The following is a 25,726-nucleotide window of genomic DNA, read 5'->3' on the forward strand; positions in this document are numbered from 1 at the left end:
CAAAACTAAAAACGGTACCACTTTCCCTAATGTGCTCGCAGGACCCCTTTTTGTTCTTCGGTTGAATTTACCTTGGTTGTTACCTTGGTCTCCGGACCGTGTGGGCTCAAAGAACGTCCAGTGACGAGTTATAGTTCCGGCCACTAGCGCGGTACTAAGTTTCGAGCCGCTATTCCTGCTCGAGAAGGTCCGCAGAAGCCTTGTCCGTGGTAGCCGCCATTTTGCTTGAAGGGCCGTGACGCCGTCAAACCCATCCGCGAGCGACTCGGTCAAGGAGCAGCTCCGCTGCGAAGGACAAGCGATCATCGCCTACTTGGAGGAGAAACGGAGGAAAGGCGTGTGAAGGTGGTGAAACGGTGAAGGGGCCCCGTCATCAGAAGAAGCGGAACAAAAAAGGATAGTGAGAAGTTCAAGGATAGAAGAAGTTCAAGTGTTTTCTTGGTCGCGAAGAGTCAAGCGCGTATGCCGACCCTGCGGTTATGAAGAGGGGAGTTTCATGTGTGCCGAAGTGAGGGATGCCCCATTTGTTACATATGACTGTATTTTTAAATCGAGCCGTATTTCTTATTTTTCATAACGGAATCCTATAAATCTCATCCACACACATGATAGCAAAATTTGCAGACAAGCTCTTAATGTGTGAACTAGCCTTAAAGTACGTGGGGACCTTAAATCTAGCCTTTAAGCCGACCAAATTTTCCCTCAGTTTGAAACTGCCTTGATCCCGATTTTGTTCAGTTGATTTATAAGTAATTATTTTCATGGTGTCGTTTTTTTCCAGTGGATGATTTCGAAATATTCAGAAATATTTTGAATGATTTGAAAAGAATCAAATGAGGTAAATGTGGTAAAGCATTTGAAAAAAAATGAAGTACCTACCTACTTCGGAAGATTCAAAAAGAATAATGGAAAAGAAACTTAACCTGAAATTTAGGATGTCTGTCCCTGCGCTTCATTTTATTGACATTGAGGCGTGACCTGATTTTAAGGAAATACTTGTCTACCAAGTTACTATTTCGGTTCAATCCACTGATGAAATTGGCCAAATTTTAATGCCCCAGGAATAAGCAGAAAAATCATTGATTGTATGAAAAATCTCATGGAGAAGCGACCTGTTGTCGTTAACTGTTATAAACCTTAAGAAAAGTCGATCAATGGAAAAGACAAAACGGCTTAGGTAGCATTCTTTCAAAAGCAACAATAATAACATAACATCTAACACTTTTTTTATGGGTTTCGTCTACTTTCTTTGACAGATCAGCCAGCCTCTCTAATAAGGGCGCAAAAAAACAATTTCTATGTATGATCAATGTAGCATCAATTGAGGATTTTTCAGATTACGACGGGACAGTACAAAAAGGTCTAAAAAACGGGACTGTCCCGTTAAATACGGTACGTATGGTCAGCCTAATTAAAAACCATCCAACAAGCAAAGTTTATTTGATGAACCGTTCGAATTTTCCCCATTTATGCGGTGATGCCGGGAAAATAATTATGGTAATGGAAATGCTGGAGGAGGGAAAAAACTTCCATGGAGTGTCCCCAGTATTAGCAGAGAAAACAATCCAGAGCCACTGTGGGACAATAATTACGGCAAAAAAACGAGAGAAGGGAAAAAAATATTTGTAACAGTGCCGAATGAAAGTCAGGCCAAAAACCGTGGCTAAAATTGAAAAACTGGTAGACGGAATCCGGACGACCTCATAGTAGAAAAGGCGGTTAAATCAGCTACAGCAGCAGCAGTGGAGGCGATGGAAACAACAACAATCTCAATGGGCCTTATTCCACAACTAATAAATGACCTCTGAAGCGACCTGGTGCCATCTTCCCTAGTCCTCACTGAATCAAAAAAATTGGATGAATTATGGGATGAAGTGAAACATGTTTCTGCTGCTGTTTCCAACTTAAGTGCAGAAATAAATTCACCTCCTTTACACAAAACACAACACTTTGGCAGACGAGCTATATGACCTTTCGACTACTAAGCTGCCTCCACAACAACAAGAACTGCATCAACACCAACAACATCAACAACAAAAACAGCAACAACAATCTTTCCAAGACTCCAATGAACAGCGAAAGGCATCAGAACATCTACAACAACAACAAAATCAACAGTCCCAGCAAGACGTGACCAATCATGGACCTGTTTGCTGAACGTCGAGCCAAATTCTATAAATTAAGAGCCAGTTCGCGAGAAGCGCGACCCCCTTTCCAAGGGAGGTTGCAACGATGTTCTCCGATTTGGATGAAAATTTCAGGGTTTGTTCATATATGTAAGAGAAGACATTTTGCAAATTTTCAGATTTTTTCATTGAGAGGAAGTGGGGTAGAACGGCCCTTCAAAATTATTGTTCAAAATCGCCAAAACCAAAAAATGCAATAACTTTGGCAATGAGTGACCGATTTTGTTTAAATTTTGCACGCTTTTTTCTACTCAATTAGTACTTTATACCAAGTGGTTAATATGGTTATAAAGTTGTTTACTTTAGGAAAAATTGACTTTTCGATAAAAAATTGTCGTTTTTCCAAAGAGAATATTTTTCACCAACAGATCTAGGATAAAAACTAAACCCGTGAGGTAATTAAGGAACTAAAGAGCTTTAATTTCATATATAATTCAGATGCGCCAACTCAAGAATTGCTAAGAAAATCGCAATTTTCTGCAGCACTGTTTATTCAAAAGAAAGTTCGCATAAATTTCGACCCTACTTGATGTTTTCCGATCTGGGAAAACTGTTCAAACTTTTTGTCTAAGTTGAAATTAAAAATAAGAATTTTCCATTAGGGAGTGTAGAGTAAAATAGTCCTTTAAAATAAATGTCAAAAATACATCATTTTTATGTGCGTTCTAGCAGAAAATACATAAGTTTAAAAAACTGTTTCTTCTTCGTTCCAATTCATCTATATTTTTCGTCTCAATAGATACGTATATCCTTCGCTGATCTATATTAGATAGCAAACTATTTGCAGAACAATTTTCAACAGAAGTAAAATAGGACCAAAATAAGTGCCTTAAACATAAGCACGTCTTTCGCAAACTGAAACAAAAATGAACGAATTCGGCGAACGTGCTTGTTGATATTTTTGTTGAATAAGCTATAATTAATGTGGGTACCGGTAGTGATGTTGCTTTTACAGCTATGCGAAAAAAACAATTATTCTTAACGATAAATGAGCAATTTGGGTAAATTGGGTAAATAGCCTTGTAAAAATAAAGTGTCAAAAATTCATAGATTTTTATATGTGAGCTCAATCAGAATATACATCAAACTTATTGAAACTTATTTCAGTGTGCCGACTTAAGAACAATCAATCAAATTATGAGTTTCTGCACATTGCACTGTTTGTTTGCAAGCCAGTTTGTGAGAATGGCAACTCCATTTTATCGATGTTTCAGCATCTGGCTGAAACTTACAAGGTTTATTTCTATATGTAGATCAAACTATTTGCAAAATATTGGTATTGGGACTCTGGGTAAAATAGATCTCCAAATATAAATAATGTTACGAAACAAGATAATCGTAACCACACTTCTTAGATTTGATTATTCCGACCCAACTGGCAACTAATCTAGTGATTTTGCTAGTTTGCTTCGAAATTCTTCCATGCTTAGTATTTTTATGGTTTTTTATCTGTCAACAATTAAATCCTTCACAATCTCTCAATCTCAAAAAATAGCGTGAACTGGTCAACTAGTCATGTCATTTCTATAATATTCCGGCGGAGGTATTATAAACTTAGCGCCGTCTTAAACTCCCGTTCAAAAAAATTGTTCCACCAAAATATAATCCCACCAGTTCCTCCATGGTGACGTCTTAATTGCAAGAACGACGTAAAGCAAAATCCAATGCTTTAGCTAGTTTCCATCCATTCGGAAGTGAGAACATTTGTTTTGGTACTTCAACACGGTAGTCTATTCCTCGGTGAAAAAGGCAATAGATAGATTTCTCAAAAAGAATTGCAAGCTGTTACTACCCAAGTACTACTTCTTAGCAAACTACACCTTATGGTTGGTTGGAAATATATTTATATAAGGTTAGTAAAGATTTCAATAGAAAAAGGCTGGTATTCAAAGCATCCTTTTTACACATCAACTACACAGTCTTGTTAAGGTACTGAAGCACTTTCAGGTTGTATAAATTAAGCCGAGAATAGAACAGTTTTGCTTGGTAATCTTTTAATTAATTGATTAAGCTATTTACAATTTATATAGTTTATCTATGAGAGAAGAAACGTGTATCCTAAAATTTGAAGTATTTTTCATGAGGTGTGTTTTCAAATCGTCAGACAATTGATACTAGTTCTATTCAATAATATACACATTACATTGTTACGCTCTCCGTACAAAAAATCAGCTCGTTGTAGAAAAAAAAGGTTTTTCCCGTATTGTGCAAAATGAATGCAACTTTGTTAAACTTCGGAGTGTTTTTCACACAGTTTTCTAAACATAGAATCGAGGGTATACCATTACCTATGAGATAAAGTTGTCCAACCCTTGAAAATATATACACCCGATTAGAATCGGTATAGTCCATTCAGTCAAACATTTTGTTTAGATTGTATCTTTGTAATATTAGCTGGCAGTTTGAAGGTTAGTAATTCAAACTGTATGAACGGTACACGGTTTGACGTTTTTGCACAATAAACTTGCAGAATTTGGTTTAAATTGATAATGATGGAGGATGAAAGAGAGTTATGAATACCGCACAATCGTTACAAGCTACAAAAACAAGCCTATGGTAACCTGATGCAAGTAGGTACAAAAGAAATATAACCTGAGAAGCAGCTACACCAACAAGCTATGTTTAAACGCTACGAAATTGCTCATTTGCCGTTAAGAATTTTTTTTTTGCAACATCAGCAACATCACTACCGGTACCCACAGTAATTGCAGCTGATTCAAAATAAATATCAACCAGCACACAGTGGTTCCCCCATAGGTCATATATCCAAAAACCTGACTTTATCGAAATTCAACAAGTTATCCCTAAACTGCTACTTCATGGTATACTATATAAGATGCAATCGTCATTTTTATAGAATTTGAGCTAATATGCTCTGTATAAGGCTTCGAATTTAAGATAATCCAGTTAAATAAACTATACGTGAAAATGTTGGCATACCTCATGGAACTTATGTTTCACCTTTGAATTCCCTCTTGAAATATCCTCTGAGTAAATATTTACATTCTAATCTGTCATCAACATGCTTTTTCAGCTGGGACCGTCCGCAACCAAGCAAATTGTCAACGAAAAACTCTACTGTGTTTGATGAAAGGATTCAAAATTTTCTTCTGAATTTCATTATTATAATACACCAATAAAATATGTTTCCCCTTCTGATCCCCTCCAAAAACATTCCCTGAGTAAATATTTCCACTATTATCTATCATCTAAAGACTATTTCAGCTGCGACTATCTGCGACCAAGCAAATGGTAAACAAATAACTTTACTATGTTTCTTCGAAGGAAAAACAAATTTCTTCTAAATTTTGTTATCTTTATCATCCAAGAAAGTATGTTTCCCCTTCAAATCCCCTCCAGAAATAGTCTGTGAGTAAATATTAACACTCTAATCTGTCATCTAAAGGCTATTTCAGCTGCGACCGTTTGCGACCAAGCAAATGGTAAACAAATAATTTCACTATGTTTCTTCGACGGAAAAACAAATTTCTTCTAAATTTTGTTATCTTCATCATCAAAGAAAGTATGTTTCCCCTTCAAATCCCCTCCAGAAACATCCTTTATGTAAATATTAACACTCTAATCTGTCATCTAAAGGCTATTTCACCTGCGACCATTTGCGACCAAGCAAATGGTAAACAAATAACTTTTCTTTGTTTCTTAGACGGAAAAACAATTTTCTTCTAAATTTTGTTATCTTCATCATCCAAGAAAGTATGTTTCCCCTTCAAATTCCCTCCAGAAACATTCTGTGAGTAAATATTAACACTCTCATATATTATCTAAAGGCTATTTCAGCTGCAACCGTTTGCGACCAGGCAAATGGTGAACAAATAACTTTACTATGTTTCTTCGACGGAAACACAATTTTCCTCTAAATTTTGTTATCTTCATCATCCAAGAAAGTATGTTTCCCCTTCAAGTCCCCTCTAGAAACATCCTGTGAGTAAATATTTACACTCTAATCTGTCGTCAAAAGGCTATTTCAGCTGCGACCGTCTACGAGAAACCTGAGGGTAAACAAATAACAAAATTATGTTTGTTTAACAAATATCATATTTTCTGCTCAATTTAATCGTGTATTCATATTCATAAGTGTATTCATATTTCTGGCTGCTGCCAAAATGGCATTTCAGTTACCACAGTCTGCGACTGAGCTTGGAAATAAATAATCGAGTGTAAAAAAATACCAAAATTGATGAACACGAGTATTATGTTTTCTTTATCATGGTCAACTTTATGTTACTGAAAAGCATGTTTCTCCCCGATTTCCATTCTCAGACATCTCTGAGAAGATATTTAAATTTTTAGCAGTCATTCAAGAGCTATTTGTATGCAGATTATTAAATTAAGATTATTAAACAAAGAATCAGAAGGAATAAATTTTGACTGTTACGCCCTTTTCAAATGTTGATCTAGACTTAACCGATTTGTTCGGAACAAGTTGCATTCGACATGGAATCATATCCTTTTGTTTTCTAATAAGAATTGGCCAGATCGCACAATGGGTCTAAAAGTTATGGCAAAAATACTATTTTTTTCATATGCACTAGAAAGGCATTAACACCGCTAGGTGGATTGATCAGGTTTATTTTCGTTTACTACTTTTACAATAACAAGCATCTTCCCACCCACGCATCTTCCTCAAGAATGTAAATTGAACGTTGTTTGTTAGATTTTTGCATATAATACTGAAATCGGCTCCGTAAATTATGATAATGACTGAGCCTATCAAATAATTAAAAAATAGGCTGTTTAACCCGAAAAATAATAAAAGTACACCAATTTACCGTATAATTTCCGTAACTTATATTTATGACCGCCCTTCTAAGGGAATGGAACCACTGTGCAGCACTTTCTTCGAATCCGTTCATTTTTGTTTCAGTTTGCGAAAGACGTGCTAATGTTTAAAGCACTTATTTTGGTCCTATTTTACTTCTGTTGAAAATTGTTCTGCAAATAGTTTGCTATCTAATATAGATCAGCGAAGGATATACGTATCTATTGAGACGAAAAATATAGATGAATTGAAAGGAAGAAGAAACAGTTTTTTTAAACTTATGTATTTTCTGCTAGAACTCACATAAAAAAATGATGTATTTTTTGACATTTATTTTTAAAGGACTATTTTACCCTACACTCCCCTAATGGAAAATTCTGATTTTTAATTTCAACTTAGACAAAAAAGTTTGAACAGTTTTCCCCAGATCGGAAAACATCAAGTAGGGTCGAAATTTGTGCGAACTTCTTTTGAATAAACAGTGTTGCAGAAAATTGCGATTTTCTTAGAAATTCTTGAGTTGGCGCTTCTGCATTTTATATGAAATGAAAGCTCTTTAATTCCTTTATTGCCATACGGGTTTAGTTTTTTATCCTAGATCTGTTGGTGAAAAATATTCCCTTTGGAAAAACGACCATTTTTTATCGAAAAAGTCAATTTTCTCCTAAAGTAAAAAACTTTTTAACCATATTAACCACTTGGTATAAAGTACTAATTGAGTGGAAAAAGCGTGCAAAATTTAAACATAATCGATCACTTATTGCCAAAGTTATTGCATTTTTTTTTATTTTGGCGATTTTTGAACAATCATTTTTGACGGGCCGTTTTATCCCACTTCCTCTTAATGAAAAAATCTGAAATTTTGCAAAATGTCTTCTCTTACATATATGAATAAACCCTGAAAATTTCATCCAAATCGGAGAATATCGATACAAGAGGGGGTCGCGCTTCTCGCGAACTGGCTCTTAAGCAACGAAGCTCAATCGAAAAAAAAGACCTTTCCTCCGCTGGTTGGCGGATGCTGGGAAATAAATGGTATTGGAGGCCAGACTGGTCGACATACGACAAGAAGCTGAATAGCAACTGTCAACTGTCAAAGATCATACTCAAGAACACATGGGTAAAGACAAGGAACTACTTGATATTGCTAAAATTAAATTTGCCGGTCCACTCTCTATCATCGACCATCCTATTTCTGGTCTATCGGTCCCAAAACTAAATAATTTTAGAAAGGGTGAAACTATCAACCCATATCGAGCAGAACCAACTATTCAAAAAGATCAACATCAACCAGACACAAATGGGGGTCCCGTAGCGTAATTGGCTACACGTTCGCCTTACAAGCGAATGGTCATGGGTTCGATTCCCAGTCCCTCCACCAAACCCTCGTCAGTCGCCAGATCCGCAGCCCATTCGGTGGCGTTTGGGGTACGCGCCTTACCGCCACGGCTGCCTGATGACGACTGACAACTTGTTCTTCTCGGAGGCATTCCTCCAACGTTAACCGGATTAATGGCAACCGAACAATGCAACGATCATTGAATACACGACATGGACAAACGGATACAATGGACTAATAGGCGAGATACTGCTCGTGTAGACCTTATGACCTAATTCCAGAGATTTCTTTGACTATCAATAAGCTTTGCTGTGAACACATTCTATTCTACTATCACAAAGAGTATATACCATATTCGATCCACTTGATCCATTTGATCTACGGTTACGCATGTCAATCTAAAGGCCTTATTTTATATTTATTTATATTTATTTTATTGATTTCTTAGCCGGCCAAGAACACATACTGTGAACAAGTTCTATTATATGCATAACAAAGGGCATAAGGCCTATTTGAAACAATCCAATTGATCGTTTGATACGCGTGAAGTCCTAAGGGGTTTATTCCAGGGATTTCTTGGACGACCAAGAACCTATGCTGGTACAGGTAATCTTCGATAAAACGTACCCCCGATATAACGCACACTCGATATAAGGCTTTAAACACGTACAACTTTTGAAATAGCTCATCAACGAGTGAAATATATCGTAGATTGATGAATGTATGTCTGTACTTTCTGAAAATATATTTCTGTATAGTGTTACATGTACGCAGTGAATAATGGCGTCGAAAGAATTACAGGTTCGGAAAGAATTGTGTGCAGTCGCATATGAAATTCGGGTCTCTTGATCCAGAAACTGACTAAAAACATTTTGCTTCCATGTGAACACTGCTCAAAGCGTTTTAAAATTTATCGATGCTTGTCAAGGAGTAGAAAAAAAACGGATTTTATGAGCCACCAGAAGGATACGAGCTCGAAACAAATTCTACTGAGGATGCCAGATCTTTCGGCACGAATTATTTCTTAGAAAATTCAAATGTCACCAAGTTTCGTGCATACATCGAAGCATCGATAAGGAATGAAGCCATTTGAAGTGAAAAACGTACCGAAATAAACCAACAGCAGTTTATTTTTATTCTTAAAGTTATATGTCCAGATTTTGTCGCCATCAAGCCTTAAAAAAACTCGATATAGCGTACACTTTTCTCCGATATAACGTACACTTCGGAAAATAATTTTAATTTGGGTAGTTATTCCGAAATATTTTACGAAATTGTTATGATCATTCATGTGGGGATGACATCATCTTATGGAATCTAATTTTATTAGCTAGAAGCATTATTGTACCTGTTTTCTTCAGTTCACACGATCCTCAGAACTCTCCCGAAGTATTGGAAAATATTGATAATAATGTATTGTAGATTTAATCTTGAAACGTGTACCATAGATTATTTTTAAATTAATCCTAGGGGAAATTTCTGGCTCCCAAAAGAATTTCTGACGAATTTTGTGGAGGAATTCCTGTACGAAATTCCAGGAAGAATTTCCGAATCAATTGAACAAAAAATCTTATTGAACCCATGCAGGAATTGAAAAAAAAACTAAAGAAATTTTCGAAACGAATTTGCAAAGTAATTTCTGAAGGATTTTAGGGAGATTCACCAAACATAATTTCTGAAGAAATAGGGTAAATCACTACTTGGGCCTATGGACCCGGTTCCCGGCTCACTGCACAGAAAACTAATGATTTTAACTGTTTGGAAGTCGTAGGTTTATGGTTGATAATTTTTAAAAAGCTCCCATTTATTTTTCACAATGCTCAATATTTTTCTATCACTTGTTTTACTCCTAATTGATTCAATTGCAGAAAATAAAAATGTAGAATTCAAAATTTCACTCTCCGATGCCACACCACTGAGCCGGAGTGATTCTTTCCACTTTTACAAAACGGTATTATCGAATAAACACCTACCTGAAAATCGTCACAGTGCTCGATACAACCATTGCATGAAGCTGTTAATCACCACACTACAATTCTAAACACCCGCACTTCAATTATTCTTATATGTTCGTTTCACTAGAACTTATTTAAACATACTAGAATACATTTTAAAATGTATTCACAAACCGAACAAAAATTCACCTCGGCCCAAGAACTTCTAGCCGCACCGTGCTGCCAAAAGGCCAGAATTATAAAAATGATCCTTCATCGTTAATAGGAAAATTGTCTAATACGTTGACGTTATCATGTTATTTATAGTTCTCTCGATTTTAAAAGGTGAAATAAATATTTTTTTTAAGTATTTGGAAGAAATTTGGATGAGTTAATATATCTTCTCTACCAAATAAAAATGATTATGAATGATACCATCTGGCATCTTGTTGTCGTGGAACGCGCATATTTTTGTTTACATCGCATTTTCTACCGTCCCGAGAGAGAATGAGAGTAAAATGTTGAGAGATTGAGTGAAATTTTGCTTAGGCCGGGAATTGGTTTTTTGTATGCCAGATTGGGAATCGCTATGACTGAAATGAGTGCTGCACCTCGTTAATTTAAATCAAATGAAAGCTTCTTTGAACGATATTTAGCACGAATAGCTATTTTTTAAGCAGAAGTGAACCCCAATGCAGTATTATACAGCCTACAAATTTCAGAAAAAGTTGCTTCCTGTCATAAATATCAATTAAATAATGCAGTCGTACGCATGTTAGGCCGGGAATGGGGTAAGAAACCCTACCTAGTTTTTTTCAGGAATTCCCTCGGAAATTCCTTCAGGAGCTCCTTCCAGAATTCCTTTCGGAATTGTTCCATCTAGAATTTCTATTGAATTTCATTCAAAAATATCCCAGCTAGTTGTTCTTTCGATAAATTCGCTAGTAATTTATTCTAAAATCCTTTGGAGATAACTAAAAAATTTCCCGTAGGGATTTCTTCAAAACATCCTCCTGAAATGAATCCAGTAATTCCTTCAAAAATTCTTTCGGGAATTCCTTCGGAATTTCCATAACACATTAGGTCAATACTTCCACATCTTCCTATCTTTAATTTCTTTCAAGGGCATTCTAAGACCTCCGGAAATTGCTGCAAGAATTCCTTGAGTAATGATTTCAGAAATTAGCTGAGGTATTCCTCCAAAAATTCTAAAAAAAAAATTCAAAGAAACTCATGGGGAATTACTGTACTCCTGAAGGATTTTTAAAAGGAATTTCTTTGAGCATCAGATTTCCTTCAGAAATTCCTAAATGGATTTCTTTGAAAAATCCTCCGGAAACAGCTTCGGAATTAAATCTAAAAATCCTGTTTAAATTCCTACGGATGTTCCTTCGAAAATTGAAAGCATGATACTTCATTACTTCAGAATCTACCTCAGAGTTCTTCGGAAATCAAAACATCCTCCTGGATTTCTTTCGGAAATTCTTTCAATCATTCATTTAGAAATACATTTACGAATTCCCTTAAAAATTTCTCTGGAAAGACCTTTTAAAACACCTTTAGAAAAACCTACCTAATATTTTGGTAATTCTTTCGGATATTCCTTCAAAAATTCCATAGGGCAGTGGTTCTCAACCTTTTGCCAAACCAAAAATTTTCCAATTCATATTGAGTTTATACATCAATCTTCCGAGCCTCTTGAAAGTAGGCTTCCGAACCCTTTGAAATGAGGTCTGTATGGCTCTTGAAAGAAGGCTTTCGAGTCTCTTGAAAGAAGGTTTCTGAGAATCTTGAAAGAAGGCTTCCAAGCCTCTTAAAAACAGGTTTCCGAGACTCTTGCAGGGGGCCTCTAAACCATGAGGAAGAATGTCTCTAAGAGTTTTGAAACCCTAGCAGCAAAAATGTTGCACATAGGCCATTGCAACTCATCTTCTTCTTCTTATTGGCATTACATCTCCACACTGGGACAGAGCCGCCTCGCAGCTTAGTGTTCATTGAGCACTTCCACAGTTATTAACTGCGAGGTTTCTAAGCCAGGTTACCATTTTTGCATTTGTATATCATGAGGCTAACACGATGATACTTTTATGCCCAGGGAAGTCGAGACAATTTCCAATCCGAAAATTGCCTAGACCGGCACCGGGAATCGAACCCAGCCACCCTTAGCATGGTCTTGCTTTGTAGCCGCGCGTCGTACCGCACGGCTAAGAGGGCCCCAGGTAACTCATATGTGACCAGATTTAGTCACAATCAAGTTGCTTCAACCATTTTTACTTGGGAAAGAGACTTCCGATTGTCTTGAAAAGAGGCTTTCGAACCTCCTGAAAGAAGGCTTTAGACCCTCTTGAAAGGATGCTTCAAGCTTCTCGGAGAAAGGCTTCTGAGAATCTTAAAAGGAGGCTTCCAAGCCTTTAAGAACAGGCTTACGTGTCTCTTGAAGTGAGGCTTTCAAGATTCTTGGACGGGACTCCCGAGCTCTTTGAAAAAAGACTTCTTACACTCTTGAATGAAGGCTTCCAAGCCTCTTGAAAGCCTTGGAATGAGCCTCTAAGACTCTTGAAGAAGGCTTCTGAGCCTCTTGAAAGCCTCTTTTTTCGCCCTTCTTGAAAAGAAAGGCTTCTTGAAAGGGGCTTACGAGCTTATTGAAAAAAAGCTTCTGAAACTCTGGAAAGAAGGCTTCCGAGTCTCTGAACCATTTGGAAGGGGCCTCTAAAGATCTTGACAGGAGACCTCTGAGCCTTAATGATGAGAAGCATTCGAACCTCTTCAAAGAAGGCTCTTTATATTCTTCAAAGGAGGCTTCGTAGCCTTTTGAAAGGAGACTTTTGATCCTCTTGAAGAAGGCTTCTAAGAATCTTGAATGGAGGCTTCCAAGTATTTAAAGAAAAGGCGTACGAGTCCCTTTAGTAAGGGGCCCTCCTTAGCCGTGCGGTAAGACGCGCGGCTACAAAGCAAGACCATGCTGGGTGACTGGGTTCCATTCCCGGTGCCGGTCTAGCCAATTTTCGGATTGGAAATTGTCTCGACTTCCCTGGGCATAAAAGTATCATCGTGTTAGCCTCATGATATACGATTGCACAAATGGCTTAGAAACCTCGCAGTTAATAACTGTGGAAGTGCTTAACGAACACTAAGCAGCGAGGCGGCTTTGTTCCAATGTGGGGATGTAATGCCAATAAGAAGAAGAAGAAGTACGAGTTCCTTCAAAATAAGACTCCCGAGCGTCTTGAAAGGAGTTCCCGAGCTTCTTGAAAGTAAGGCTTCTGATACTCTTGAAAGGAGCTTTCTCAGGCTCTTGAAAGGAGGTTTCCGTATCTTTTGGGCCTATTGAAAGGATGCTCTCGAGCCATGTAATGGGGGCTTCTTAACGTTCAGATTCTAGATTTTGGTTAAGATGCTTATACATTTTTTTTCTCGATCAAATAGATTACATAAAAGATTTTCAAATTTTGTAGCTTCGTCGTGTTGTTTTTTTTACCTTTTGTCCTACAGTCCTACAAACACTGTGCTGGTTGTGGCAGGCAAGATTAACTAGACGTTGAATGACTGATCGCCATGCATGTTATGTTAGAATCAAAAGTTAAACAAATATCTAAACTGTATCAATAAGTTTTTATTGGAATTGTAATACATTCGCCATTAGGCATTTTTGTCCGAGGTACCCCCTGGGGCCAGCGAAGGTACCCCCAGGGGTACATGTATCCCAGTTTGAGTATTGCTGCCTTAGGGGACTCGTTCGGGAATTCCTTCACAGATTCCTATGAATTTTCTTAGGTTTTGAAAATTCACGTAGGAATTTCATCGGAAGATGCTTTAAATTTTTTTTTTAAATTTTTTCAAAGAATTCAACCGGAATTCACCGGAAATTCCAATGGAGATTCCATCAAAAATATCTTTAGGAATCCATTCAGGAATCCCTGTTAGTGTTGAACTTAATTTCAAAATAAAAAAAAATACGCAAATAAAGATTTAAAAATTAGGAATTCCTTAAAAATCCTCCAGAATTCCTTTAGAATATCATCTAGCAAATCTTTCAGAACTTCTTATAGGAAATCCATTAAGGAATTGAGTAGGACATTCCTCAGTTTTTCAGCAACTCTTTCAGAAATTTCTTTTAAAAATTCCTCTGGAATTTTCTTCAGAATTCCATCAAAAATTTCTTTAAACGTTCCATTGGAAATGTCTTCAAGTAAGTATTGAAATTTCTAGAAGAATACTTGCAACAAAATATCGGATAGCATTCAGGTATTTTGTATGGTTTTACTAAAAAAAGAAAATATAAAAGGAATTTCTTATGAAAAAATACTACATTTCTCCAGAAACTTCTCTAGGAATTACTTCGGAAATTTCGCCAATATTGATCAAAATTGGCGGGATATCTGATTTTTTTGTCAGAATAATATATAATATAATAAAATTATAATAAAATAAAAATAATATAATAAAATAAAAATAATATAATAAAATAAAAATAATATAATAAAATAAAAATAATAATAATAAAATATAATAAAATTCCAGAGAAAAAATTTAATTTAATGAGTCACATGTCCTATCGTGCCCTAGTTTAAATCTGCTTAAGATCACGGATATGTACTCAATAAATAAATATTCATGCAAACGATGTAACGAAAAGCAAGTCTTGTGTACACAAATTGTTTCCTGTGCTTTATATAGATAACCCTAGCAGCACACATGCTTCACATAGGTTGCTGCAACTCATATGTGACCAGATTTAGTCACAATCAAGTTGCTGCAACCATTTCTGTCTGACTTGTGCTGCTCGGGAATAGATTAGGAATTGGGGTCTTCAATAGCCTTACAAGCAAAAGCGTGGGATTGCCAATCTGGAGATGGCGAGTTCGATTCTTGGTCCGGACCAGGATGTTTTCCGATGGGAAACGTTCTCGATTCGCTCGTCATAGTGTATACACATATGAATGATTTTTAAATTTATGTACAGACTTGCGCTTTTTCAGCTGTTTCAATGATTCTGCGGATTAGTAATAGGCTATCTAGTAGAGTTTGGTTTCCGCGGTTGATACCGAAACTTTTGATATCGACGGAGCGGTAACACAAGTTTTGATTTTGTTGACAACGACATAGTTTATTAGATTATTATTGATGCTTTCGAATGGCTAACGTTACTTGTAATTACATGAAACGCGATTCTTGGTAGAACTTTTGAAATCTGTGCGAGAGGTATCACAAGTTTTGCATTTTTATGCACTCGAAGCATCACTACTGATACTTATGAGAATCTGTAGATGAAATAAACAGTTTTTTACATTTAATATTTTTGCTGGATAGTAATGGAAAGTTAAGAAATTTATATCTGTGATGGTAATCAGATCGTTTTTGTTTTGTTTTGCAAATCTGATTAAATTGTTGAAAAATTAAATTCAATTAATTATCTTAAAGATAAATCGTCTAGCTCAAACCTTTGTAGGGGTATGTGGCGGGACCATCATCATCATCATCATCATCATACATTGTATTTGCCACACAAGATACATACTCGTGAAATAGCGGGTATAGAAAAGCTTTCAATATTTAACTGAGGAAATGCTAATAGAATTGAAAAGGAGGCCAAGTTCAAGTTGGAATGTGGAGTCATTGAAGAGAAAGAAGAGAAAAATGAGGAATTAAATTCTTCGGGTCAGTTTTCTTAGTAACGATCTAGTTTGTAGGAATTGTTCACAAGGAAAGCTGTTTCACACTGCTAGATGAGCCTTATATAAAAAAATAAATATTCACCCACACCCATAAAGTACATAATAGTACAACATTGAATACTTAAATGTTGTACTATTATGTACTTTAAATTTTAAGTAGTGTAAAATAAGGATGATTATTCATGCTTCGAAATAATGTAAAATTCGATATAACATACAAATTTAAATCGAAATGTACATTATATCGACCTTATGATATAATGTGATAGACCTTATGACCCAATTTCAGAGATTTCTTAGACTTTCAAGAAGCTATGCTGTCAACACATTCTATTCTACGTATCAAAAAAGGACATATACAATATTCGAAAAAATCAGATAGATTCTTGGTTACTCATGTAGACCTTGAGACTTTATACATGTGAATAGAATATAGTGATTTGGCTCCGTAATGCACAAGGTCACATGCGCCCGCCAAATAAATTATGGAATAAACAAATCCTGTATACATACATCAACTTGTTAAATGACAATTTCGCAAAAAAAAAATACATTTCAGTAGCTTTCATTTGAGTGGAAACGAAAACAGGACTTTACATTAATTTATACATGAACATGATTTCTCAGTTTCACAGCTGTTTGTTTACATTTCTAGGATGGCGCGTTTTGGCTTCAGGAAGGAGTGTTCCAACCCACATGATTTGAATTCGCATGAAAATGCAGCACTTAAAAAAATAGTTTTCTCTGAATGTTATTGGTTTTTCGTCCAAATTTTTATTGGTTTTATTAGATGGTAAGTTAAATTAATGGTTAACACATTTAAAGTACATACTTTCGATGGTAATCATCGTTAAATTCGAAGATTTGCTTTTATTTATTTATTTATTCAGACTAAGGCCGAAGTGGCCTGTGCGGTATATAAGAGTCTTCTCCATTCGGCTCGGTCCATGGCTACACGTCGCCAACCACGCAGTCTACGGAGGGTCCGCAAGTCATCTTCCACCTGGTCGATCCACCTTGCCCGCTGCGCACCTCGCCTTCTTGTGCCCGTCGGATCGTTGTCGAGAACCATTTTCACCGGGTTACTGTCCGACATTCTGGCTACGTGCCCGGCCCACCGCAGTCGTCCGATTTTCGCGGTGTGAACGATGGATGGTTCTCCCAACAGCTGATGCAACTCGTGGTTCATTCGCCTCCTCCACGTACCGTCCGCCATCTGCACCCTACCATAGATGGTACGCAGCACTTTCCTTTCGAAAACTCCGAGTGCGCGTTGGTCCTCCACGAGCATCGTCCAGGTCTCGTGTCCGTAGAGGACTACCGGACTAATGAGCGTTTTGTAGATTGTCAGTTTGGTACGGCGGCGAACTCTATTCGATCGGAGCGTCTTGCGGAGTCCAAAGTATGTACGATTTCCAGCCACTATGCGTCTCCGAATTTCTCTGCTGGTGTCATTTTCGGCAGTCACCAGTGAGCCCAAGTACACGAATTCTTCTACCACCTCGATTTCGTCACCACCGATGCGAACTCGCGGTGGGTGGCTCACATTGTCTTCTCTTGAACCTTTTTTTTGTATCTTTATTAAGGAGACTTTCAGCCCGAGGCTGGCTCGTCTCCGGTTCTCTTGAACCTCTTCCTATCATGTACTTCGTCTTCGTCGTGTTGATGACTAGTCCGATCCGCTTAGCTTCCCTCTTCAGTCTGATGTAGGCTTCCTCCATCTTCTCAAAGTTACGTGCCATAATATCTATGTCGTCGGCGAAGCCAAATATCTGGACGGACTTATTGAAAATTGTACCACTCGTGTTAATCCCTATATAGCCGACACGAAAGACCATCACCTTGCCGTAACCCTCTGCGGGTTTCGAAGGGACTCGAGAATGCCCCTGAAACTCGAACTACGCACATCACCCGATCCATCGTCGCTTTGATCAACCGTGTCAGTTTATCCGGAAATCCGTGTTCGTGCATTAGCTGCCATAGCTGGTCCCGATCGATTGTATCACATGCGGCTTTGAAGTCGATGAATAGATGATGTGTGGGCACGAAGATTTGCTTAGGGGGTGCATATTGAACGTTCGGATCTTTGATCATGTTCCCACTAAACCATTTTCAAGTTATAAAAAATCTAAGGCTAGCTTTTTACAACTTTGTATCAACATTAAAACGATGAAAAATACAAACAAACCCACCGACCATTTACAGACTCTGAACCCCAGTGATCAAGTTGAACTTCAACCTGAACGCACCTTTTATCCCATGTTATGTTCTGTAACATGAAAAACAACGATGCGAGTGGAAAATTACCTATCGGAATGTCGATAACGGTTATTATGTTTACATTTTAGCATATCATTATGCGACGTTTCTGCTTTGTGCATTCCACAGCGCATGTTCACCGTGATTTAAGCAAAAAAAAAAGTTACCGACAAAAGGGCTGCAGATGATCGCTTATTTCCAGACCGAATGGGAGTGATCTGAACGCATTCTCTTGTACTTAGTAAATTTATTTAAACAGATGCCAAGAGGAGGTGGATCTCTCCCATGTATTGTTTTCTGCGATCATTATTGTGGGTCTCCCATGGGATCGGAATGTTTCCGTCTTACTGGAAATTTTCCGTTTTTTCCTGTAGACACAAAGTACTTGACTTGTTTAAGTCAGTCCTACAATATATCGATGATAACACGATTAATTTAAGAAGGAGTAAAAAATCGTCAAAAATGTCAAGAGATTTTGTTGAAAATCAGCTTACTTCAAGTAATAAACAGAGAAACAGGCGACCAACTCATGCATGCAAATCATTACAGTAAATCGATTAGCATGTGCAGCACTGTAGAAGGCGTTCCAACGTCGTCAATCTTCGATCATCAACTGTGACGACGATATTGAAACGACTACATTAAAATGGGCTGAATGGAACTATCCGATCCGAAATAGGATGGCGAAAATGAGCACAATCGATCGATTCAGGGAACGGAACATGCGCTACTGTCGCACAGCCGGTTATAACGCCTCAGTTCTCTTCCGGATTTGAGCGAACCCTTGAATGGGCCACGTAAATAGCGATTAATTCGCTTTCAAGTCTGCCGCCCCCCGGGCTGTGAAGCGTGTGTAGGTTAGGCTTTCGTAGGTTTGTATTGACGACAAGGCAACAATTTTGACACATTTGCGACTTCCAACAGCATCGCCGGCCGGTCGGTGCTGCGGTGGTGTTCCTTGTACGGGACGCCGACGTGATGGCTTGATAGGCGTAGGCTAGTACATGAGTTGACAGATTGTTCAATTGCAACTGCGGGTGGAATGACAAATTGGTTTGGGTAATGGATGGATGGCACCGGTTCGGTCGATATGAATATACACTGAGGTCACCTTTTTTACGGTTTGTTTTCTGTTGCTCATGGCCTTTAGATTTAATAAAACAATCCCGCTAAAAGAAACTCAATAAATCATCTCGTGTCATAGATTGAATATAATTTAAAAGTTGTGCAAATTGATAACTTACCCACGTAGAAATCAACCACAGTGTATGGAGTAGTGATAATTTTGAAAGGATTATTTTCTGCTTCTTAGTGCCAGATAATATCAACTTTCAGGAATTCTCACACACTACTTTATGAAATAAAATGAGCTCTTGAGGAATCGCAACAACACGTCACAATCATATTCAATTAATTAGCCGTAAACTATGCCAGCCTATTTCGGAACCGCATAAATTCTTACTTTTGAATGGATGATTTCCTAGAGGTATGGTATGGTTGAAAACCAGAATGATCTGCAAGTCATACACTTGTGGAGCGAGCAATAGCTGACAGCCAAACTAATATTATCCTCTAGTACAAGAAGAAATGAAATTATCAACCATAAATCCGCCTTTGAAAGCATAAATTACTGCCACAACTTCACACCTCGTCGAGTCCAGAGGGGCAGAATAAGCATCTGATCGAGTGTTCACCCGCGGGACGCAGCACGCATTTCAACTCGGTAATAACAGTTTAAATATTTGCGTACATATTAACGGTGGTACGCAACGGAACGCGGCATGCCATCCCAAATCAAGATCGATTTGAATAAAGTTAAAATAAGCACGCGCACCGTGACCACCGTAAAAATAATTCCCATGGCAGAACTGCTGGCTGGCGAAGGCATCCTTTCCTACACCATTCAGTACCGATACGCATGTTCGACCAGACCAGTTCGGATATCTGGCGTAGTCCAGGACCAGCCAATCGTTGAGGATCAGCCTCCGTAGGGGTTCACACCATGGGCATAATTGTGCGTTGATTGAAAGTGAGCTGACCCCGCAGCTGGAAGCAATTGGACCATGTTATTTGTTCATTCGCCGACGACGAGTGCCTGATCAACAATTACATGGTGATCATGATGCCCCCTGGAGTGGGCGCAAGGTTTCGATGCCCAGTTTGTGGGTCGGAACTCAGGCAATGCAGCAATGGATTACTCTATGTAGCTCCCCGGAACGCGGAGAGGGCGTGTGCTAGACGGAATCCGTATGCAAATTGAGGCCAATGGGTCGATGAGCCTATGACTGATCGCTGAGAAAAATCAGAAATAAATGTTTCCGATACACGATTGCTTTGGATCTCATAAATGTATGGACAAAGTAGGGTAAATCACTACTTGGGCCTATGGACCCGATTCCCGGAACACTGCACAGAAAACTAATGATTTATACTTTTTGGAAGCCGTATAGGTATATGATTGATAATTTAAAAAAAATATCCTGTTTATGTTATTTATAATTATCTCGATTAAAAAGTAAAAAAAGTAAAAGAAATATTTTTCCAAGTATTTAGAAGGAGTTTGGATCAGTGAATATATCTTCCCTAACAAATAAAAATTACCATGAATAATACCATCTGGCATCACGTTGTTGTGGAACGTATTTTTGTTTACGTCGCATTTTCTACCGTTCCGAGAGAGAATGAGAGTAAGATGTTGAGAGATTGAGTAAAATATTGCGTATGCCGAAGTGACTTAAGGTATGCCGGACAGTGCAGTGCAGTGGTGCGAATTTTCAATCTCAGTGACTGAAATTTGTGGGATATTGATACCATTGCCTCTTCACACTCACTTCGTAGCAGTGAAAACTGAAAATGGTTAGCAGCAACAATCAAAGATAAAGTAAACAAAAGACTTCTTTTCTCATTGCACACGCAGCCCGCAGTGACAGTCCATTCAGTTCACTCGCTGCTGCGTGAATGTGACGGCCCTATGTAAATGCATGGGTGAATACTACACTTGCAAGACAAAGACAGGAAATTTATGCCGAATGATAATCAGCTTTAGCCCGCTGTTGGCAAACCGAGTTGGCTGAGCTACTCCTGCTTTGTCTTTCTGGCTGAAAGGCACCGTCATAGGCAAAGAGGAGCAGAGAAAAATACAAAACAAAAGAATCACACTCAGCAGGCATTGTTGATAAATTGCACAACTGATGCCGGATAAGCCATCGCACTATGGGGGATCCCCATACAAGCGAGCGGTCAAAAATAAAATTGGACTTTTAAAGTGATTTTCCACTTAGTTTTAGCTGTGTATGGTCGAAATAGCATGAATATACAATTTCCAACCCCCCCCCCCTTTGGGGATCGTCTATGAATTACGTAATTATTTTTTTCATAGGTTCGATTAACGTGACAAAGCAAACCTATTTGGGAAGTTGAAATTTCGTGCGTTTTCTTAAGGAGAAGGAAGGGGCTGTACAAAAACTAAGTTCAGCAATTTATGGACATTATGGCGGCGATCATGTTAAATGACATTAATTTCATGACATTCCGTGATATTTTTTGTTCTCACTCTCATGCCTCACAATTTGTATTTAGAACAATTTGTTTGACAAAGTACTAGGATCTGAAGGATCATAAAGCATTAAATGTTAATCAAATAATCAGAATTGAAAATAACTTTTGAAAAAGGGTATTAGCAAATTAGAAATCGCAATCCCATGACATTTTTACGTGTACAAGTTATTCAAAAATGAGATTAATATATTCTCAAAAATGTGGACATTCATTGTGGAATGTAAGAATGCTCCATTCTTCCGAAAAGCAAAATTCTTTTAATTTAAATAACAACACTATTTGAATTACTTTTGATTTGTTTTCATGATTTCTACAAGTTATATACAGCATCATTCTTTTCTGTGTCAAGGTTTAAGTCTTCAATGATATTTTCTTCAATTCCATCAACGATGGAAGATGAGATAAATTCATCTAAAGTATTAGAAGATAAAGAACTTTTGAAAATCTTCAAATATTACAAAATTACGCATGGCATAAGAATAACTAAGTGAAAATTTTTTCCAACGTCTCCTCGTTATCCAAATCGAGCTTAAAATGGATCTGATTCATGTAAGGCACGAAGGAAAATGTCAACATTTGCCTCTCTTGATCATTTTCTTGCATTATGAGTTCTAAATTTCTTCAACTGTTTATATTGACTTTCCGCTGGTTGTTCAGCCAGTGAACCTCAAAGTGTAGATGAGTGAATAAATATTTCCCTACCATTAGCCAGACATTCATGAACACTAGCAGGAATTTCATACGCTCCGTTCTAACTAAGATATTGTTCGTCTTTACTTTTGCAATAAACATGTCAGGAATTATTGATTCCAGGAGATTTATAAATATTTACATATTATGAAATCTCATATTTAGTTCTCCATCAGTAGCTAATGAATAGCTCAGAAAATTAGGTTTAGAGAATGACTCAAACCACTCAAGCCCCAAACGCATTTCAGCGGAATGGCGACGGAAACAGTAAAATTTGACAGGAAATATATGAGCGAACTGTTAAATCCTTCCGTTACCGTTGTGCTGCATTGCATTGGGGGTTTTATTCATTTACTCCTTTGAAAAGTTAATTAAATGAGCTCAAATGGTTATAAATAAAGTCGAAGTTATTACCAATAAATGTATTTTGACCATACCCTTTGAGCGCATAGTTCAGTCTGACCCATTTTCAATAGGAAACGATGGGACTAGATTTCCCGTCGAATGAAACTTGTTGCGAGAAAATCGGACACAAATAAGTGTCTAAATGGCGATTGCGTTCTTTTGCGCACATACATACAGACGCGCATGCACACACATACAGACATCACCTCAATTCTTCGCGCTGAGTTAGTTGATATATACCACTAGGGGTCTCCGGGCCTTCTATCAAACATTCGTTTTGGAATGAGCATTAACCTTGGAGTACAGAGAGAGGCAAAACACGGTAAAAAACAAATGAAAAAAATCAGAGTGACTTAACTCTGTTAATTGCAAATACTGGCAAGAAATTCTTTCAGGACATTTTAGTCGAAGCTTTGTCCTTGATGTGTATCATAAAAGAACCCGGGGATTCCTGAGGAAAAAAAGTTCTTCACTATCAAAGTTGAAAATAGCGTCGTTTTTGGAAAAAATATTGCTTCCGCATTTTTTCAATTTTTTTCACAGTGTAACCATTAGTTTTTGCACACCATTTAAAAGCTTATACAATAACCTTTGTAATGATGTATTAACATTGAAGAAAAACATTTAAAAATATTTCAATAAATAGTTGAAAATAAAATATTTTTTCAGAAAATTTGCTAACTTTTTACCCATTTCTGACTTTGCCACCTTATATCTTTGGAACTAGTGCACCTAGAGACTTCAAATTCAGAATTTCTCTTAATTAGAGTATTGACAATGGAGAGAAAATATTTTAAAATAATTCGGAAGACATGACATTTTCGATTAATGACCGCCCGAAATCCTATAGTGCATCGCGCTGTGGTCGGATATCATGAAATCATGGCATTAATAAATAACTCCTTAGGGTTGCCTCATGGAATATTGGTGTCTTCCACAAAGTTGTTGCATGATAAATAGGCCTTCATATGGTAGTAAAAAATAGTTCGGTACTCTCCCGCTAGGGCGGCGCTTCAGCTAACTTTTTATATGAGCGTGATAGGATGATGGTGTCTTCAGCAAAGTTGAAGAATTCAGTATTATGAGTAACTCTTGTGAAGGAACCATCTTTGAAAAGGCTTTTGATTTTGAGATACAATGCGCTTTATGTAAAAACTGTGATTCTATATCCAACATTTTATTATTTTAAGCTTAATTTTGTATCTATGTGCAATACATATTTATTTCCGCATAATTTTTCTGTATCTCGAAAAGCAATATAGTAGTGTCTGAGCTGATTTGACCAAGAAATAACTTGGAGAACGCGTTAATTATTGTAAAGTATTCAGAAATATGAGGAAAAATCGATTTATTTGTATACTCCCTCCACTTCCCACTTAGAATCTCTTTCCTAGAATCTTTGGGTTGCAAAGAATGTAACAGAGGGGAATTTGGTTGCAGAAACTTGCCGCAAATCTTCCACAATGCCTTAACATTTATTAAGTTCCACAAACTCTCAGTAGTTCATATAAAAACGTTTTTATTTTTTAATATCTTTCCACAAATCTATGTTTAATTCGAGAAGTTTGCAAATCATAAAAATTTGAAAGTGTCTATTTGATAAGATTCGTCAGAAATACCATCTGGTGTTAGCAGGATTGAATCCTAAAGAGAAAGAGCAAGTCTCTCACTTATCATCTCTGTATACATATACGATATGTAGCATACCGCGAGAAACTTTTACGAAAAATTTTCTCCTGACCGGGCGGAAATCAAATCTAAACTCCACAGCACATGCGTCTAAACGATTGACGTCGCTTACCGCACGGCCACGAAGCCCACCAAAATTAGATGCGAAAAAGTTGTAGAAACAGTTTTAATAACTTAAAAGATTAGATCTAACAGAATAAATTAATTTACCTATGTAATCCGCGAAAAAAAATCATTTTTTAAACGATTATACAAGAAAATCTTAATCTATGCCACTGTTATTCTCACTTGAGCCACAGTGCACAGTTTTACACTCTACACCATGTTGATTGGTTGACAACATGCCTGGGGCCACCAATCTGCTAACATATGATTCATTTTCGCCCCACTATCGATTATACACAATGTACAAGTGCTCACAGGAAAGAATGAAGGGTCAACCGCAATCCGTCATGCTTTCCACAAGAATGCATTATAGGCCATGTACCACCCCGTCTTTCACATTTCCTCAACCTTCTCACCCACTCCTAAAACAAGAGTCCCCGGCCGATGTTTTGATTTACATTTTCTCTCCGCACTGTGTTGCTGGCGCTTCTTATCGTATGTGAATAATCGATTCCATCGCCGCAGAAGGTAATCCGCTGATTTGTCATGGTTGCATAAGTAAAGAACAGAAACAAATAATGGCCCAACCCTATCGCAGCGCGCTGGCTGATTGTAGTCCGTCCGCACTTACCTTCGCAACCGGCTGGAAACTCCTCCGAAAGACCGAAGAACTCCTCCTGGCACTGGTCGCACTTGTTTCCCTCGGCACCCAACTTACACTCGCACTGACCACTGAGCTTATGGCAAACCTCACCTGCCGACCCATTCACATGACACTCGCACGCCGGACAATCAAGGTCCAGATTTCCGTAGCCACTCTGGAATGGAATGAAGCAAAATCGCACCATTAATCAACGGTCGCTGTACCGTGGCAAATTACCACCGGTAATCCTTACATCACACTCGTCACACCTCCGTCCACCGTAGCGGGCCTTGCAGATACACTGCCCCGTAATAACATCGCAGACATTCTCCAGGGCACCGACTTCGGAACAACTGCACGGCTCACATCCTTCGTCGGGGAGTCCCCAGTAGCCACTCTTACAGCGCTCGCAACGCCATCCCTCCGTGTTGCCCCTGTTTTAAGGAATGAACAAAAATATTCA

The 25,726-nt window shown here is 37.8% G+C and overlaps 1 protein-coding gene across 3 annotated transcripts in view; it reads right to left on the reverse strand.

Moving 5' to 3' along the window:
• LOC134212149 (laminin subunit alpha lam-3) overlaps nt 1-25,726 on the reverse strand; it is a 536,022-nt gene that overhangs the window by 248,419 nt on the left and 261,877 nt on the right. For all 3 annotated transcript variants that reach the window (XM_062689752.1, XM_062689751.1, XM_062689753.1), the window contains exons 9-10: nt 25,517-25,697; nt 25,252-25,438 (exon numbers count right to left, since the gene is read on the reverse strand). In XM_062689752.1, coding sequence (XP_062545736.1) covers nt 25,252-25,438; nt 25,517-25,697 — 368 coding nt within the window. The remainder of the gene's footprint in view (nt 1-25,251; nt 25,439-25,516; nt 25,698-25,726) is intronic.

Source organism: Armigeres subalbatus, chromosome 2, assembly GCF_024139115.2.
Source record: "Armigeres subalbatus isolate Guangzhou_Male chromosome 2, GZ_Asu_2, whole genome shotgun sequence".
In the NCBI taxonomy this organism is placed as follows: Eukaryota; Metazoa; Arthropoda; class Insecta; order Diptera; family Culicidae; genus Armigeres; species Armigeres subalbatus.